At 41.7% G+C, this 18,905-nt stretch overlaps 1 protein-coding gene across 14 annotated transcripts in view; it reads left to right on the forward strand.

The window, feature by feature from the left end:
- Positions 1 to 973: 973 nt before the first annotated feature.
- Positions 974 to 18,905, forward strand: part of GRIA1 (glutamate ionotropic receptor AMPA type subunit 1) — a 343,495-nt gene continuing 325,563 nt past the window's right edge. For 2 of the 14 annotated variants that reach the window (XM_054684728.2, XM_054684729.2), the window contains exons 1-2: positions 974 to 1,110; positions 5,207 to 5,344. In XM_054684728.2, coding sequence (XP_054540703.1) covers positions 1,089 to 1,110; positions 5,207 to 5,344 — 160 coding nt within the window. In that variant the 5' untranslated portion in view covers positions 974 to 1,088. Of the gene's footprint in view, positions 1,111 to 1,825; positions 2,607 to 5,206; positions 5,345 to 15,733; positions 15,842 to 18,905 lie in introns of those variants that run through there. The other 12 variants (XM_063811601.1, XM_009450009.4, XM_003310925.5 and 9 more) reach the window with 9 other exon arrangements.

Below are 18,905 nucleotides of genomic sequence, written 5' to 3' on the forward strand. Positions count from 1 at the left end.
AAATGGAGAAATTAAAAGACGGAATCATTAAATCAGAGACTCTTAATGTTGGCAGAGACCTTAGAAGTGATCTTTCCTGATTCTGTTCTCTCATCTTCCTATGCTGATGCTTATTCTTCCTTTAGAAGGTTCCTACCCAGTGCTTGCTGCTATTAGAGCCTAAGAGTTAAGAGCTGGGGCCTGATGGTGGCATTTACTGTGTTTAAATGCCCAATCTCTTTCATTAGCAGTGAAAACTTGGGGTGAGTTTTTAGACTTCTGTTTCTTCATCTATAAAATGGGCATGAGGCTACCTACACAGGTATTGTACAAATAAATGATGCAGGTGCATTTCTTAGCATGGTACCTGGCACATTCAAAACAGTGAATAAACATTAGCCTTAAAAATTATTTTAGCTAATTAATTAATATATGTGAAAGTGCATAGGAAATCACAAAGCATTTGGCCTCCAAGTTGTTCCTATTTTGGGGCTTCATTGTACATGGTCAGATATTTTTTACAAATCCCAGTCCTTGTAGCTGTCACTCAAGTCCACATGATATACAGTCCTGGTGAGGGCAGTGAATAGTCTGTGGATAAAATGGCCTATTCATATGGCAAAGCAAAATGGAGTCCAAAGTCTATTATTTCTTTCTTACTAAAGACAAAGTTGACTTTCCTTTTCCTGGATCATCTCCTGTTGGACAGGAGTCCTGGCCAGGGCAGTAAGTCAACTGGTAACGGCCAAAGCACTCAAGTTTGTAGGTTGTACTGTACATCTTAGTCGGTCTGTGTCTTTATGACTTAATCCCAGAAGTCTTATCTTTTTCATCTGTAAAACAGGGCTCATGGCCACTTTACAGGGTTGGAGTGAAGATAGATGGATAAAAATCTGTAAAGTTCCTTCAAAAACTGTATTCTGTGGCTGCTAGTGGCTGCTGCTTTGCATTTAACACTACTCTCCTGAACACAGCTGATCTCTCTACAGGTTATTTCAGCAGAAGCCCTGGTCCAGGAGAGTCTATGAAGTTCCAGCTTACACCAGACATGACCAGCATCCAGAAAGACCTGAAAGAAGCTTGAATCCTCTCACTAGAATCCCTGCAAAATGACTCATGTAATTGCTCTGTGTAAGTATCCTTAGTCTTTATTGTACACCCACATGATCCTGATGCTATAGACTCCTGTGGAATGCAGGGAAAGAGAGAAGGGGGCCCATTTTAAATGCCTAGGATTGAAAAGAGACCACCGTTTCACTTGTAAAGGTAGACAGGGACTGTCAAATACCTGGTCAAAATACCTGCCAGTCACTCCAGATCCTCCCTTGTTTGTCTATCTGTCATTTCTTCCATTAGGAGAGAGAAAGCTTTTTTTTTTTTCCTTTAAATTTCCTAGGAGGGATTTCTAGGGTCTTTCCCTCAGGAATTAGTTGTAGGAATAATTGGGCCAGTGGAGTGCAGGAGATATATCCAGCGCAGCCCATGCACTCCTAGAAAAAGTGACCTAGATCAAGCAGCTGGTGGATTGAGGACTATTGTAGGGACCCCCTGCCACCTACTGACTTACAGCTGAACCCACATTCCCAGCAGCTTCAGCCTGGGGGCTGGGGGAGCGGGCAGACCGAGCTCAGAAAGGCGGGGGAGGGTAAAGAGGACTGTGGGGTTGCCCCTTTCAGGACCAAGTGCCACGTGTCACACACCCCCCCCCCCCCCCACCTTTCTGCACACACAGAAAGGAGGATAAGGTGAGGACGGGAGGAAGGGGGAACAGGTAGGGAGGTCGGCTGTGGAACTCCAAGCTAGCTCGGTGGGTATTAGCATAGAGCTTGCTGCCTGTGTGAGTGTGAGGGGGAGAGCGAGAGAGAGCAAGGGAGGGAGAGAGAGGCAGGCTGCGAGGGGAGAGGAGAGGGAGTGGGGGAGCCAGCGCTCCAGCTAGCATGAGGACGGGCTTCTTTTCCCGTGCTCAGTTAATCTGGCTGTCAGTTGGTGTTAACGCTGCAGTTTAAGTGCTCGGATTCCAAGGGAAACAGACAAACCTCACGGAAGGAAGGAAGCAAGCAAGCAAGGAAGGAACTGCAGGAGGGAAAGAACAGGCAGAACAGCGAGAAGAATAAAGGGAAAGGGGGGGAAACACCAAATCTATGATTGGACCTGGGCTTCTTTTTCGCCAATGCAAAAAGGAATATGCAGCACATTTTTGCCTTCTTCTGCACCGGTTTCCTAGGCGCGGTAGTAGGTGCCAATTTCCCCAACAATATCCAGATCGGTGAGTGAGGGGGCAGCCTGGGGAGGGACTTTCTGGGTCTGGCCAGGGATTTTTTTGGGGATAGGGGTTGTGTACCCCCTCCCCGGTACTGACTGTTTTGCTTGGCTCCCTAAAGCTGTGCTGCGGTAACAGAAGGGAGACTTGGGCTTACAGCCAGAGGAGGGGGCTTCTCCTGATCGGATGAGGGGCAGAGGGGAAGTGTTCGCACACACACACATACACCACTCGCACTCCAGGCAAGAGCATGTGAAATGGAGGAACCATCGCTTTGGAGGAAAAAAAAATCAGGCTGGAAAGGGTGGTGGGTGTTTAAGGAGTTAACTCTATTGCTTGGTAGATGGTGCTTGATTCCATTTTTAATGTAAGTATGTACGGTGTGTGTGTTTTCACGTGTGTGATTATATATTACATATGCACATATATATGTAATTGAAGGAGGCGGTGCTTTCTCTGCTGGGGGACAGAAAAGAGACCCTCTAGAAGAAGGAGTGAGGGGTGCTGGGTATATTGCAGCCACAGAAATAATGCCAGAAGGCCCCCACTCCAAGGCGGGTAGGCTCCCTCTCCTGTTCTGGACTCCTCCAGCTGCCTTCTCTTTGCTGTCTGCCATGCTGCGCTGGTGGTCTCCACTCCCCCGATCCTGGAACTTCCTAGCCTGCCTTTTCTCCGTTCCTTCCTTGCCCCCTCCTCTTAGATTTCCTATCCACAGAGGTCTACCTTTTACACACACAAACACATACACGTACACATGCTCCTTTCTCCTCCTGTTGGCTCTCCGTTATCCTTGTTACTGGGCTCCATCCTCTCAACTTGGAGGCAGGTTTCAACATGCTGCATGCTTTTTTTGTTCCCCATTTCCCCTTAGTTGTTGCACTTCTCAAAGGCCCCGCCACCCTCCCTGTATTTCTGAGGGGACTGACAGATATTGCTACTCCTGATAATCATGAGGGAAAGCAAAACAAACAGAAGCAATAACACCAATCACAAAGCATGTCCACAAGGGCTTGGGGCTTCCGTGTGACCAGCATATCAGTGTCGTTTGTGTCCCAGAATGAAGCAAGCTGCTGTGTTTGGAAGCATCTTCGTTGGTTTGGTTTCTAGTCTCTCTCCCCTGGTAAGGAGATAGCTCCACTAGGGAAAGTTCGCATTGCTGGGAGTTTGTGCTCTTTTGTGAGTGTGTGTTTGAGGGGGGATGTGGTGCAATTGATATTTTGTCGGGCATACATGTGCTGCAGTACCCATCTCTTTCGGCCTCTCCAGCTAGCTGGCGGCTTGGAGTGGCCATGGAGTAACTTGCTTTGTTTCCTGACACCTGTTAAGCTACATCCTGAAGTGTGTACGTATCTGTGTGTTAGTGCCTAACACGCAAAACTTCCTGCCTTCAGGGGAGACACTTCCCTTGTAGCCCAGCCCGTAGCCTTCTACTCCTCAACCTCCCACCCTTTCTCTTTCATTCATTGCAGAGGAGGAGAAAGGGGACAGGGAAGTGTTTGGGGTGTGGTCATCTGGGGGGAAGGGGGAGCATCATAATCAAGAATTTTTTTTTTTGTTTTCATTCTTTAAAATGGGAGCACTTGTACATGTGGAAATCACTGGCTCTTACATGTGGCATTGTTTACATTTGTGCTTAAATACTACCTATCCTTTGTGGATTGGAAGTGTTTGTCTAGTATATTTGTGTATATAGTAAATGGCATGAGGATGTTTTGTGTATGTGCTATGTTTTCTCATGTATCTCTGCATATTTTTAACATTATATTTAGCCCTAACTTTGTTGTTCAACTGATAAAGCCATTGCTACTGTTTTAAAAAAAAAAAAAAAAAAAAAGAGATTGAAGCATTAAATTGTAGAACAAAATGCTGAAAATATCACTGCCATCAGGTAGTACTTGATTCTATTTGTGTGATCTGTAACAAAGGCTTGCAATCCATTTATTGGTTCTTAAAAACAGACACATACCCACTCTACAAGAAGTTAGAAGTGCATTATGTTTGGACTGTGATTACTGTCAGATTTGAGATAAACTTCTATGTAAACATCATTATAGTTCAGTCTCTAGAAATGGCTGATTTTAATTCAGAGAAATGTAATTGATTTACATGTTGACAGTAAATACAAAGGTAAGCCATGGACTCTTGTTTTTCGGAACAGGCACCCCATCAGGCACCTTTACTATACCTTTTACTAGAATAGAATGTTTGTATCCTCTTGAGATGCCTAAGATCCCACATCTTTGAAGCACAAGTTTCCACCATGCAAACACACAATGGCAATCCCTTATGTAACAAGTCATTCCTAGGTAACTGGGATCATGAGTGGTGAAAGAGTAAGCAAAACATTGTTTGCAGAAAAACAAGAGTTTTTAGAGAAAATGAATAATAAACCTTAGGGGCAATAGAATAGTTAAATTGCATGCAGGTCTTGCTAGGCCAAAGACTAAAAATTGTCCATGCAAACAGTTATAATAGTGGAGAAGCCCACAGGGTCCCAGAGCTAGATTTCAATCACCCTGCCGCACTGATTAGTACCTACTTCCCGTAAGGCTCTCTGGTGAGAGATGAGGCTGATATAAGAAAAATTAGACATGACGAGAGGGTGAGGGGGCTTATGTGTATGTTTATATAAGAGAATAGCAGCTCCTAGGTGGTTTGCACAAGGGAGGAAGAAGAGAAATGGCACAAGTCTCCTGTTTTCTCTGACTTTAGCTGAGTTGAGGGGTACACAATCAAATGTTTGAGCAAAGTAATAGATATTAGAGGCCCTTATCACAAAAAAGCTCATCTGTAGGAGTTTAAGTTTCAGTGTCCAGTTAAGCCTATTTGAACTCTCATCTCTACCACTCAAGGCTACAGCTAGTGAGTTTGGCATGGGGAGAAGAAAAGGACTCATCTGGGGTGAGTCGTGAGGAACTAAAACCTGTCTCTAGCCCATATACCATGTTGCATTTTCTTTTCTCATAGGGGGATTATTTCCAAACCAGCAGTCACAGGAACATGCTGCTTTTAGATTTGCTTTGTCGCAACTCACAGAGCCCCCGAAGCTGCTCCCCCAGATTGATATTGTGAACATCAGCGACAGCTTTGAGATGACCTATAGATGTAAGTAATTGCTTCTATTTCTGAGATGTCTTTCTGCGCTAGACCAATGAAAGGAGGGCCTGTGGGTAGGTGGTGGTGTTGCAAAAATGACTTCAGTTGCCATTCGTCTTTGTAAGAGAAAGCCCTCCAAGAAAAATTTCTAGAGGCTTCTGAGTGATTCCAGCAGTTGGCATTTTAGCCCCTGCAATGCTTCATGGAATGGATTTGCTTTTTCACTGTCAGCTAACTTTAAATGCCAGCACGATGGGTGCTTGGGTTGACTGCATCTTCCCTACCTTGCAGAGGTTTTCTGGCACAGCTGAGAGAGTTTTACACATACGAATCTTCTGAGAGGCATAGAATTAAGGGTCCTGAGTTTGTGAAAATGTGGTTTAAAGTGCTTAAGGCATTTCCTATCTACATGTTAAATGGGCAGAATGTAGTTTGATAAGAAATAATAGTTGAGAAGTTGTACACATCTGGTTCTTCTTTTTCGGAAGTGACCAATAATTATTAAAACTTGGTGCCTCGGTCATTTTAAAAATAGCTTGAGGAAATTGGTTGTTTAAGACACAGTTTGTAGGATGGTCATTGAGCATCAAACAGAACAAAGGTGGCCTCAAGAAGAAGGGATAGATAAATCTCTGACATCTGAATTGAATGCATTGTAAAATGTGGGCAACAAACACCATTCTGAGTTTTCCTAGCAACTAGGAATGAAAAGGAAGCCTGTGCTCACATGATTGGCATTTTATGACAGATGAAAGCATAAAAATTAATCAGGAAACATATTTTCCCTTCAGGGATTAAGCTCAAGTAAAAATTTATGGCAGGGAAATGTGAGCTGAATTCACAAGAACAATTTGAGACCCCAAACTGGATTGAATTGGCACGATAGTCTTGGTGTGTCACTATTGACTTGGTGACTTCTGCTGAGCTGTCTCTGGTGGAAGTCATGGACCATATTTCCTGTGTGTCTTTCTCATAGTCCCACTGGTGAGTTCTCAATGATTTGAATAGGCTATGCTTTGAAGTCTCAAAATGAGAAGTCAGAATTCTTTCTATCCCTAAGACCACTCCTAAAATAATGTTGTTACAAATTCCAAGAACTATAATTATAGCAGATTTCATTTATTGAGAACTTACTGTGCATCAGAACTATGATAAATACTTTATAGTCATTTATAGTCACATTCATTACCATGTATTAAGCACTGACTACAGCCCATGTAATGCACTAATTGCTTTTCATGTGTTAGCTCATTTAATCCTCACAGGAGTTTTGCAGAGTACTAGACATTATCTTCCTTTTAGAGATGAGAAAACTGAGGCTACAACAGGTTATATAACTTGCCCAAGGTTATTCAGGAAGCAAATGGTGGTTTTGAGACCTGAAGGTCCATGTTCCTGGATACTGTGACAGATACACTGATTCTTATGGTACCCTAATCAACTAGTGGGATTACCCAAGAAATGAAAGGGAATTTTCAGGGTCTTGTAAGGCAGAGGTCTAATAAAGTACCTAAGGAGAAAAACTTACAGTGTTTCAAACTGTAGCTATGATTTGCACAGGACTGGTCCATTGAATAAATAAAATAGCAATTCTTCATTTTGGTAATGCTGAGGTTGAAAATCTTATCTACTGTGTTACTCACTACCCTTAAAAAAAGAGCTGAAGTTTTATTGCTGAATTGTAGTTCTATGAAACTATCTTTCTGGGAATCTAGAATAATACTGAGTAGCTATTTTGCTATTAGATAACCTTTCTTTACTTTTTAATGTGGCTTTGATTAGGGTCTTTGGAAGGGGCATTTGGTTGTGGGCATCAGTGTACCTATAAACGTTTAAACGCATATACATTTGCTAATTTATTTCCTGGAGCAGGGCTCCATAGCTTTTGTCATACTTTATAGCTTTTGTATTACTTGCATAGAGAATCAAGAATAAATAGCTGGTGTGTGTATTCACTCACGCTGCTGAGAAATATCTACAGCAGGTTTTGGTTGAAAGAGAGGTGAACTGCTCTCCTAGTAGTGTCAAGATGTTGACTGGCACAGCAAGATAATAAAAGACAAAAATAGGAGAAAAGGTTCTAAGGCAAAAGGTGGTGCTTCTGTCTTGTTATCTCAGCAACCTAAGACTTGATCTCTAATAGGGTTAATGACTGTTTATTAGGGAGACAGAAATATGATACATACAATGTTGTTCATTTTGGTCAACAGGCCTGGAGTGGATGAATCTGAGTTCTTGAACTTGATGCTGCCATCCATGAACTAGTGTACAGGTTTCCATGAATTCCTGTCTTGTTCGTTCAGTTAATTCTTTAAGTGTTTCTTCAAAGCTATAAACTGAAATAGATATTGGAAATACAGAGACGATAAAATGCCCTTGCTCTCAGGTAGCTTACAGTCTAGTGGGAAACATTGTTATGGGGATTATCTGAGAAGCAATAATCTTATTTTGTGCTTAGACTTTGTGTTTCTTTTCTTTAGCTCCCAGATCCCAAAGGGGGTACTGGGCGAGTTAGGTGGAAATGGTGGCCTGGCTGGAGGAGCCTCTCTTAAATTTCATGTAAGGCTAGGAATACTTTAGGGCTATGTTCACTGTGGTCCATTGGTTTGGGAAAACTTTACATCTGTCCCAATTTTAATTGAGTAAAAAATGTCAGTGGGAGCAAAGCAGTTTTAGGAAGAATGTACTCATTACTGATACATGGAAAAGCAAGAAAAGCATCTTATTCAGACTAATTTTCTGTGCTGTGTTTTTTGAAATCTGAATTAGTAGTTGCCTTAAATTAACTGCCCCATCAGTCTTAGATCTAGAAAATGACCAAATTTTATTTGTTTTTTTTCATAATTTTTGCTGTCATTTGATTTTTTCCCTTTGCATTTTGCTATTCATTGTCCCTCCACCAGAGGGTGGAGAAGGGAAGGGAGAGGAAGTGTAATGAGACCTGTTCATGCTAGACATGTTAGCAGCAGGGGATTAAAAATGAGGAGAGGTGGTTATACGGTAGGGAAGGTGGGGAAGATAGAAGAGGACTATGGCTACTACTACTGGCCAAGGTGAGAGTTTGGTGCCTTCTTCATGTTCAATCTTTCTTGCTTCCCTTGTCTGCCATTATTGAAGAGTAAAGCCATTGAATCAGCAACCCAATGCCTTGGGATCTCCTTTAAGCACTCTTCCAAGCTTACAGGGGTAGGGTTTGGGGAGATTGTGCATAGAGAAGATATTTACTGATCAGCTACCTAGCTTATTTTGGTGCCTTTGTGGTAAGTGTAAATAAAGGAATAAATGAAATGCTGATTGAGATTATTACTATTAGAGGTCTGAGTAGCATAGTTGCAGCTTAATTCTTACCTTTTAATTTATTCATCTATTCATTCATTCATTCATTCAGCAAGTACATACTGAATGCCTACTTCATGCCAAACACTGGGCCAGATGCTAGGAATATAGGGGCCAGGAAAGAAGGCACAGACTCTTTCCTTGTGGAGCTAACAGTTTAGCCCAGAGGTTCACAAACTTCAGTGTACTTAAAATTCACTCAGGGAGCTTGTTTAAAGCAAGACTCATGATGAACTTTTTACTTCTTGAATCAAGATATTCAAGAGTAGGCCCTGGAGGAATTCTATAGCAATTATTATGGGGATTACACTTTAAGAATCTCTTTAATCTAAAAAGTCTTCCATCCCTTTAGTAAGCATTTTTGAGCCCTCAACCAAACCTAGGCATGACATAAAGTGCTACAAATGCAGACAACAGTAAGTTGCATTCCCCACCCTGGAGTACTTTATCCATAGTAAGACATTTTCTATCCTGTAAAGAGAAAATTAAAATGTAATGTTGTAAGTGCTATAGCAGCAATTTGTATGGAGTATTGAAGATGCCTTGAAGAGTGGAGTTTGTCTCTAGGAGGTGGTGATTGAATTGAGCCTCAAGGATAAATAGGGTTATCTATCTGCAGAAGGGGTCACCAAATATAGCCATCCACAAGCCAGTTCCAGCACAGAGACTGAGTTCTGGGCCCACACACTGTGTAAGAACCATGGAATTTCACATTAGAACTTGGACATCTTGTCTTGACTAATATTTTTAAATATTAAAATATCTGGCAACACTAGGGCCCAGGTCTATGCAGCCTCAATTTGCTGAGATGGGACAGAGTAAACCCCATCTACATGACCTCTTTCCCAATCAGCCCATTCTTCCCATTTTCTTTACCTGCTGGCTTTGGCAAGCATTGAGTTTGCAAGCCCTGATTGATAGCACTGCAATGTTGTCTGTGTTGTGTCTTTATAGGTTAGCTTCACCACCAGAATATAAACTGCTGTCAGAAAGACCATGTATATCTATAGTTTAGTGTTGAGAACACTTGGAAATGCCTCTAATACAAATGAATAAGTGTCTGTAGGAGTCAGGGAATTACACAGCATAAAAATGTTCAGAGCCTCAATGACAATAGGTGAAAGGTAGCAACCCTAACTACAGTGGGATGCCCTCTGTCATGGACCTACTGGGGAAGCCCAGGGGCTTCCTAACAAGACATTAGGCACTGGCAACAGACAGATGGCCTTAGCTCTTGCCTGAACATGGCTCATCAACTTCAGAGTTGCAACACAGATTTGTTTTTCTTGACCTACACAATGCTTTTTCATATTTGGCATAAAAATCCAGATTTCTGGCATCTTTAAAAAAAAACTTAGGGCATTAAGCAACCCTGGGCCCACATTCCTGCTTAACTTCTATTTTCTAGAGCTGAGAAGTGCTGCCCTTTTTAAATACATAAACTCCCAGGTTAACCAAAGTTTCCATTTCTTCCTGTTTGATTGCTAGAGTAATCAAATTATGTTGTTTGGGCAGGCCTGTAAGTAGGCCAATCTACTCATACCTGATTTATATTGTCAGCATTCATCATTTTATTATTTTGTTCTAATAATATCTATTACTTACTCTGTCAAAAATAATAAAAGACACAAAAGATGTATAACTCCTACTCTCAAAAAAATTAGTGTGTATACAGTAATGAAGAGAATGGTGGCTGATGGTGGGATAAACAAGAATTATTTTGAAGACCTACTATGTGCCAAATACTTTGCAGATGTTGTCTTAAGTTTTATAACTATCTTGAAAGGTGATTATCCCCATTTCATTGATGATGGTACTGAGACTGAGAGAGATTGTGTTTTCTTTATATTATGCAACAAATAAAAACCTAAGCTAGTATTTAAAGCCAGTTTGGGGGGCTCCAAAACTCAATGAGCATTCTCCTTTTAAAGATCTATGAATATGGCCAGGGGCAGTGGCTCACGCTTGTAATCCCAGCACTTTGGAAGGCCGAGGTGGGCAGATCACGAGGTCAGGAGATCGACACCATCCTGGCTAATACAGTGAAACCCCATCTCTACTAAAAATACAAAAACTTAGCTGGGCGTGGTGGCACGCACCTGTAGTCCCAGCTACTCAGGAGGCTGAGGCAGGAGAATTGCTTGAACTCAGGAGGCAGAGGTTGCATTGAGCCGAGATCACGCCACTGCACTCCAGCCTGGCAACAGAGCGAGAATTTGTCTCAAAAAAAAAAAAACTATGAATATATGGACAGAGAAAAGTACCATAGCAGTGAAATAGCCCAACGGTAGAAGTGTCACAGTGGAATTTGTGATTCAAGCTTAAGAGCTAAGTCTTCCAAGGCAGAAGCTATGACTGTGGATGATGAAAACTTCTTGGGGAAGGTGGAACTTTAGCAGGCATTAAAGGGTGGAGCAGATTTTGGTTGTGGAGTGGGAGGAGGGTATTTTGAGTGGGTAAAGTCACAATATTCCTCCTCGCCTCCCCTCAACCACTGCTGCATATGCTTGTTACCATGTGGTGGAGATTTGGGAGTTTGCCTCCTGCACCACACTATGTTCTCAGCTCCATGGCAGATGTCTACATTTCTCTGGTTAATGTTACAGTCTGATGTTGGCTCCTCCATCTTCACCCGTGCCCTTATATTAAGGCACACAAGTGTTGACATTTGTCTATGGTTGACTCTTGGCTCTTATTATAATATTGATAATCATCAGCTTTTATGGATAGAAAAATCCTTGTAAACATTTCTTTCCCTGACTAGTTTGAAGATCCTGCTGGGATGAGTGAGCTTACTGCTCTCCTCTCAGCCACTCAGGATAAAGTGATCATATAGCACATTTGGAAAACTGGTAAGCTTCATGTATTTGTTCATTCATTCATTCATCCGAAACTCTTTTATTATCACCTTCTATGAGGATATGTACTGTCACTGCCCCACTCCATACCTTTGTAGACAGCATTAGTTGATTACAGAATTTTTTCCCACTGAATCTACACGTGGCCTCAAATTGGTGACAGCTGATGCAAGAGATGAAATCCATTTTTCATTACAAGGCATTGCACTGGAAATTGAGAAAAATAAAATGCATTAGGCATTGATTTTCCTCTTAAGGGGCTCAGGTTCTTATAAAGGAAATAGGCATAAACCAAATCTGCCTCTCTTTCTCTCTCTCTCTCTCTCTCTCTCTCCCTCCCTCTTACATACACACACACACACACACACACACACATTCAGAGGAAGGAAGGAAAACCTTTAGTTGGAGGGATTTAGATTTCATAAAACAAGGACATTTGAGTTGAATTTGGAAAGATAGGTAGGATGTAGATGGGAAAATATATATGTATATATTTGTATACGCACACACACACCCCACACACACCTTCCTGTAATGGCAGGTTTGATGCAGTAAATAGCACACTGAGTTGAGATTTGAAGACATGGATTCAAATGCTGGACTACCTTCTTGAATCGTTTAGGCATAACCTTGGAGAAACATCCCCTCCCCCAAGCTTATTTATAAAATGAAGCTCATGGTCTCTGAGAGTCCTTCTGGGGCTGTATTTCTATGCTGGCAGCATATGGAAAACACCAGAGATATATGATTAATAGAAGTTCTCTACCTTTGGCTAGCGAGAGGATCCCTAAACAAGCTAAGTGTCTAAGGAAAGCTCTAGACTTCCCTTCCACCAACTTGCACATTTAGGGCGCATTCTGTATGCAAATGCTGAAGCATTATGCCTACTTTGGGGCCTCAGATGAATTCATTCAATATTTAACAAATATTTATGGAGTGCTTACTATTGTGAACAAAACTAGAAAGCAGCCCTGTGCTGATGGAGCTCACCAGCTAATAAAGGAGGCTGCCATTAGATGATCACATGAATGAGTGTATAGGTTGTAATAAACAATCTGAAAGAAAGGGCCATGATTCTATGAAAGCATATACAAAGGAACCAGCTCGTGCAGGAGGATGAATAGGTGCTTGAGCTGAGGACTGAAGGCTTTGGTGATGCAGTGATGGGAACAGGAGGAGTGTTTGAGAAGCTTCCTGGGCAGAGGCCTGGCCAGGCCTTGTAGGCTCTGTTATGGATTTTGATCTTTAGCTCAAACACTAAAGAGCCCATGGAAGAGTTTTAAGCAGAGAAGTGCCGTGTTTAGATTTCTGTTTTCTCCTCAGAAATCAGATGCTTGATAGTACTTTGCCAAATTCACATTTGCTGAAGACGTCTGGCTTGTGTTTCAATGGCCTTGTTTCTTTACTCCCATCTCCAGTTTGGGATGGAGTCTGGCAGATGGGCAGGAGGATGGGGACAGAGGCCAGGGGAAAGGGAAGCTGATGACTTGGTTTAGGGGTGCGTTGTCATGGTATGTGGCTCTGTGTGTGCCCATGGGCATTCCTGGAGATTGGAGGCTGATCCAGTGCAGTGCCTGGAGAACTGGTGAGGCTGTGTGGAGGCAGGGATTCATTCAGAGTCCTCATTTATTTTAACAAGGAAGACATACATAGCACTGAAGCTCAGCCTCTGTTCCAATCAGACAATTCAGTGGTCTTCAAAATCACACTGCCATTTCCTTCACTTGCACTTACAAACTGCTCCTTCCATACTGCTCTGCTGAAATTCTGTCCTTCTGGTCAGCCCTAGCTCTTATTTTACCTTCTTCACTGAGCCTTTTTTCTCTTTCATATTCACATGCTCTTCTGCCCTTCAGCTGTTTTTACCATATCCCTAGCAATGGTCATGCTTATCCCCAGGTTTTACTCACCTTGTCACTTGAACACGTGTCTTACCTGCCCAACTGGACTAAGCAATGTGAGGTCAGTGACCTTGTTTACTTTAGCTTCCCATTACAGTCTCCACCACAGTATAGTGTTCAGTGGTGCTAGATGAATGAATGAATGGATGGCAGTGACAAGAATAAGCCTGAATCATTGCTGCTTAGGGTAATGCTTTTGATATTATGAGTTTTGAGAGTTCCAACAGGCTGTGCTGTAAATACCTATGGATGGTTGTTACTGTGTAGCTCCAAAGTTATGGGGGTGAAAATCAGGTGTAAGTCAAATTGAAAGCTCATTTTAGCTCCCGCTGGACTATTGTCATGAGGGGTCCTAAATAAGGTATAAGGTTCCATCTTCTAAATAAAGAATTTCTGATTCAAGCCCTGGGTTTGCCATTGATGTATGAGCCTTGTATGCATCTTACGACTTTGGTGTGTCCCAGCCTGCTGTCCAGAAAGCACAGGGGAGCCCAGGGCCATGGGAGGTCCAGGTTGAGGAGGCAGGCAAAACTGGGGCAAATGAGGCAGTTGGAGGCTAATGAAATTGATACCCTATGGTTAGGCATGTTTCCATGTGTTCATTGTTTGGAACCTCTAGGATGAAAATAAAGTTTGAGAATAGCCTTTAGTTTGTCTACAAAAGTAATATATACATTACAGAAAGCTATAGGAACAGAGACAGCAAACACAATAAAACTTGTATAATTATAGTACTAAGGATACATTTTCCATCCTTTTTTGAACCTAACAATTTAAACATTAATAGATTTATATTACTATCTTATAACATGATTTTTTGCATATTACAACCTTTAGGCTACTTTTATTATTGCACATTCATTTTTAATGGTTTCATAAAAGCCCACTGTACATATGTACCCTAATTTATTTAAGCTGTCTCCTTTTATGGGATATCTAGTTTATTTCCCTTTTTTTCTTAAAAACAGTGCTGTGATATTTCTCTCAATAAAATTTTAATCATTTGTACATATTTTGTTGTGATTTTAAGGGAACTATAAACCCAGTAGAACAATTTCCAATGAAATTGAATAAAATTTCTAGTATGTGCAGAACTTGAGATAACTTGTTTAATGTGAGTTCTGACATTGACTTGCTGTGTAAGCTTGAAAAGCTTTTATATCCAGTTTAGTTTCCAGATGTATAATATGGGGTGCTAATACCTGATTCTCAAACTTATTAGAACAGGCAAGTGCCATTATTTGTATGAAAGAGCTTTGAAAAATCAAACATGCTAGGCAAACGCAGGGTAATATAATTAACCAGGCTTCTTATCTATTAGCATAAATGCACATAAGTAAAATGTAACTAATTAATTTTTAGTGTTTTCCTAGGAAGGTGTTCATTACCCATAAATGAATCTATTTTATGGATAGGGAAAATTGAAATCTTAAGGCTAAGTTTATCCAAGATCTAAATATATAGCTATGCTAAGTCTGAAAGCATTTCTTTTCATTTATGATTCAGTCCATGAAAATGGACGAAATATGTGGATCATAGAGTTTCTTTGGCTTAAGAAATTATTGTTTATAGAAATAAGGGGGAAAGCCCATTTGAGCAGTAAGCAGTCAGGACTGTTTGTGGCAAGTGACAGAAACCCAACGAACTGGATAGTTTTAACTTCAGGTATAGCCAAATTCAAGGGCTTGATTGATGTCATCAGGACTGAGACATGCCCTCTAGATTTTTATGCTTAGCTTTTCTCTAAACTGGCTTTACTCTCAGGCATAGATATGTCATATATCAGATCCCAGCACTGGCAGCCTTCACCTGCCCAGCTACAAGTCCAGTGGAAAGGAAACTTCTCTTTTCTCATCAGTTCCGCAAAAGTCCTGGGCCTGATGTCATTGGATAAAACTTAGGACACATGCTCATTTCTGAATATGACACAGTGGCCAGGATATTGTAGTCTTTTGCTTGACATGGGCCTAGTGAAATCATCATTTTTAGAGCTTGGGGTAGTGAGAAGAACCAAAAGATTGTGGATTTAAGCCAGCCCACCAAAACCATACGGACATGGGGGAGGAATAATTCCCTCAAAGGGAATCAGGATGCTATTACCAAAAGAATGGAGATTGAATGCTTGAGAGGCAAAATAGATACATATATTTTTTTTGTCTATTAAGCATATATATAATACACTATATATAGATGTAAATGTATTTATTGTCTATTTTATGTATTTATTGTAAATAAATACATTTACTCTCTCTATATATATATTCTATCTATATATAGATGTCCCCCATTGCACATCTTTTCAGAAAAGAAAATTCAGACAGGCTGGAGCTGAACCAACGCAGACAAAAAGTCAACATGCTAAAGTCAGAAGAGCCACCAATGAGACAAGCACATACAAGGGATTCTGGTGGGTAAGTCAAGATCAGAAGTCAGGACAGGCAAAAGGTCTGAAATTCAGGCTTCTGAGTTAATCAAAGCTGTAGGGGTCTTTGGTAATCCTTGTCCAGCCACGAGCAAACCTGTGTTCACAGAACAGTTAGAAAGTGCTGGCCATTCACCCACATAGAAGCGACTGGGAGGTGGTCTCTCCAGGCCACTCTGATAATAAGTTGAGGTTGTCGACTGTAAAATGTTTGGTGATCCTGAGGCACCTATACTCTGTCCCAGTGACCAGGACATTTCCTGCTCTACTCAAACACTCAAGCTATTGTGCACAAACTCTTTAACAGTCCCAGTTGGAATCTTGGCTGCAAATCTGATGAGCCCACACCACCAGATGGTAGGTTCTCCTAATTGGTTCCATCCCCTCTAGTTTTTGGCAGGAACGAAACCTTCCCTATACCTGAAGAGGGGACAGGGAGAGCCAGGATCAAATGAAGGAGGCTTTAACCTCTGTTAAACAAGCAGAGATCTCAAGCTGGCTCCTGTCCAAGGCAAACAGGGCAGTATGGTTCTTTTACATAGGTCATGGATTTACAGGGGACTGATATCCTAAGACTAAAACTGATGAGGCACAAGACTGTAATGATTGAAAAGTGGTTTAGCTACAAAGGTCAACTGATTTGGGGGAAGATGCACTTGTTTATTCAATAATTGATATTTGTGGAGCATCGTGGTAGATGAGATTATTATTTGGCAATTATTTCTCTCTCCCTCAAACTCCTTGGGAAAAAATATACCTTCCTGCTTCATTAATGTCACATTTGGTCATGTGACATGCTCTGGCAACTTAGATATTAGTAGATATGTTTGAAGCAGAGATTATGAGAAGAACATGCCCCAGAGAGCCTGCTCGTCTCATAGGAAAGGTAAATACAGTAAGTAGAAGTGTCCCAGTCAACCCACAGCCCACAGACTAAAGTTTGAAGCAGAGCTATCCCAGCTGACCTGAAAATCTGTGAGCATTGTAGGAAATGCTCAATGTTATATACCACTGAAATCGGAAATGGTTTGTTTTGCAGCAATAGCTGGCCAATAGAAGCAACCAGTGTGTGTTCCACACTTTTCTAGGCACTGAGGGAACATTGGAAATGACAGACATAGTCCTGGTCTCCATGGAGCACTATTGTAGCTAGGAAGATAGACAATGAATACATTTACAAATAAAATATATATAGAGAGATCATTACTAGGGTCATAAAGAAAATAGAACGTAGTGACATCACCACTATGGTAGAGAAGAACACCTTTAAAGTAAGTGGTCAAAGAAGGCATTTCAAAGGAGGTGACTTTTGAGCTCAGATATAAAAGTTGGAAGAGAGCCAAATGAGAGTAAATTCCCCTGTGGAATGTCGAAATCCAGCCCCATGGGCAACTTGGATTGAGAATCTTGGTCTAGGCAGAGGAGAATGAGGTGCCCTGGAAAAATCTCCTGCAAACTAGGTCACTCACTTGTCTTAGGGCAGATGCTAGCTTCTCTCTACCACATCACACGTGCAAGTCAAGGGCTGGCAGATCACTTGCTGCCAAGACTAGATGGTCTCAGGCATTGGAAGCCACTGAGCATAGCAAGGCAGAGAGGGGGAGGTATGCTAGGGCATTCCTAACCGTGAGGTGATGGAATTGGCTATACTTCTTGGCTTGGCTCCAGAATACTCAAGAGTTGTTGCTTATTAGGATGGCAAGAAGGGTGTGTGTGTGTGTGTGTGTGTGTGTGTTCATACATATATTCATTCTTTCACAGAGGAGGAAAATGAACTAGATGGCTTCTAGATCCCTTTCCAAGTGTGTGATTATAAAAAGGATTCTGAGATTTAAATTATGTGTGAAGGAAATGTTAAATTGAAGAACTTCATCTTAGCTCTGTGCCAAGCTCCATTTGTTAATTGAGGTGGTTAATTAGAAAGGAGTCTCCCTTGAGCAAGCAGGATAAGCTCCAGCATCCCTAATCTATCTGGTAAAGGCTATAGAGGTGTCACACCTACAAGGGAGGACAAAGAACATCTAATGCAAGCCCTCTGTTTAATCTTCACTCCAGACACTGAAAAGCAAGAGTGTTGGGGGACAGGAAGCTCACAGCGCCCGCATGGAATTTAGACTCCAAGTAGTTTATTAGCTTTGGGAAAATTATTTAACTTACACTGCACTTACTAGCTCTTCTTCCTTACTCCAAGATCACTCTGAATACTTTAAAATATGGTTGGACATGGTGGCTCACACCTGTAATCCCAGCACTTTGGGAGGCCAAAGTGGGCAGATCACTTGAGGCCAGGAGTTCGAGATCAGTCGGGCCAACATGGCAAAACCCTGCCTCTACTAAAAAATACAAAAAATAGCTGGCATGGTGGCACACACCTGGAATCTCAGCTACTTGGGAGGCTGAGGCACGAGAATTACTTGAATATGGGAGGTGGAGGTTGCAGTGAGCCAAGATCGAGCCACTGCACTCCAGCCTGGGAGAAAGAGTGAGACTCCATCTCAAAAAATAATAATAATAAATAAATAAAAGATGGTTTCTACATTGATGTAATGATCCAAGTATTCTATGGTTATGGAAGAATTTCTCATCAGCAAATCCAGCTACTTATGTGTTTGTTTCTTGCAGCCTAGGGCTGATGGAAGTCTTCACACCCCTTCCAAGAACCCCCACAAACACTCCACCACCCCCACATACCCCTGCAAGAATGAAGCTTTCTGGGGCTATGTTCTCCTCAACACCACCACAGGGGTCCTCTCTCACTCCTTCTGCTCCTTTTTTTCTCACCAGCGTCTACCCTTTCCCCAGGATTCCAGCCTGTGTATTCTGAGTTCAACATATCAAAACCAGAGCTTGGCATCCTTCCTGCCAAACTCATTGCTCTTTTCTCACTTTATTTCTGTTCACTCATTCAGCCTTAAAATGTGAGTGTCTGGTTTCAACTTCTCCATATAATCAATATTATGTGTTGATTTCGCCACCACTATGACTCGAGTCTATCCCCATTTTCTTCTTTTCCCACTGGATTATGGCTTTTGCCTTCTGACTGTCATCTTCAT

The sequence above is a fragment of the Pan troglodytes genome, chromosome 4, assembly GCF_028858775.2.
Source record: "Pan troglodytes isolate AG18354 chromosome 4, NHGRI_mPanTro3-v2.0_pri, whole genome shotgun sequence".
Classification (NCBI taxonomy): domain Eukaryota; kingdom Metazoa; phylum Chordata; class Mammalia; order Primates; family Hominidae; genus Pan; species Pan troglodytes.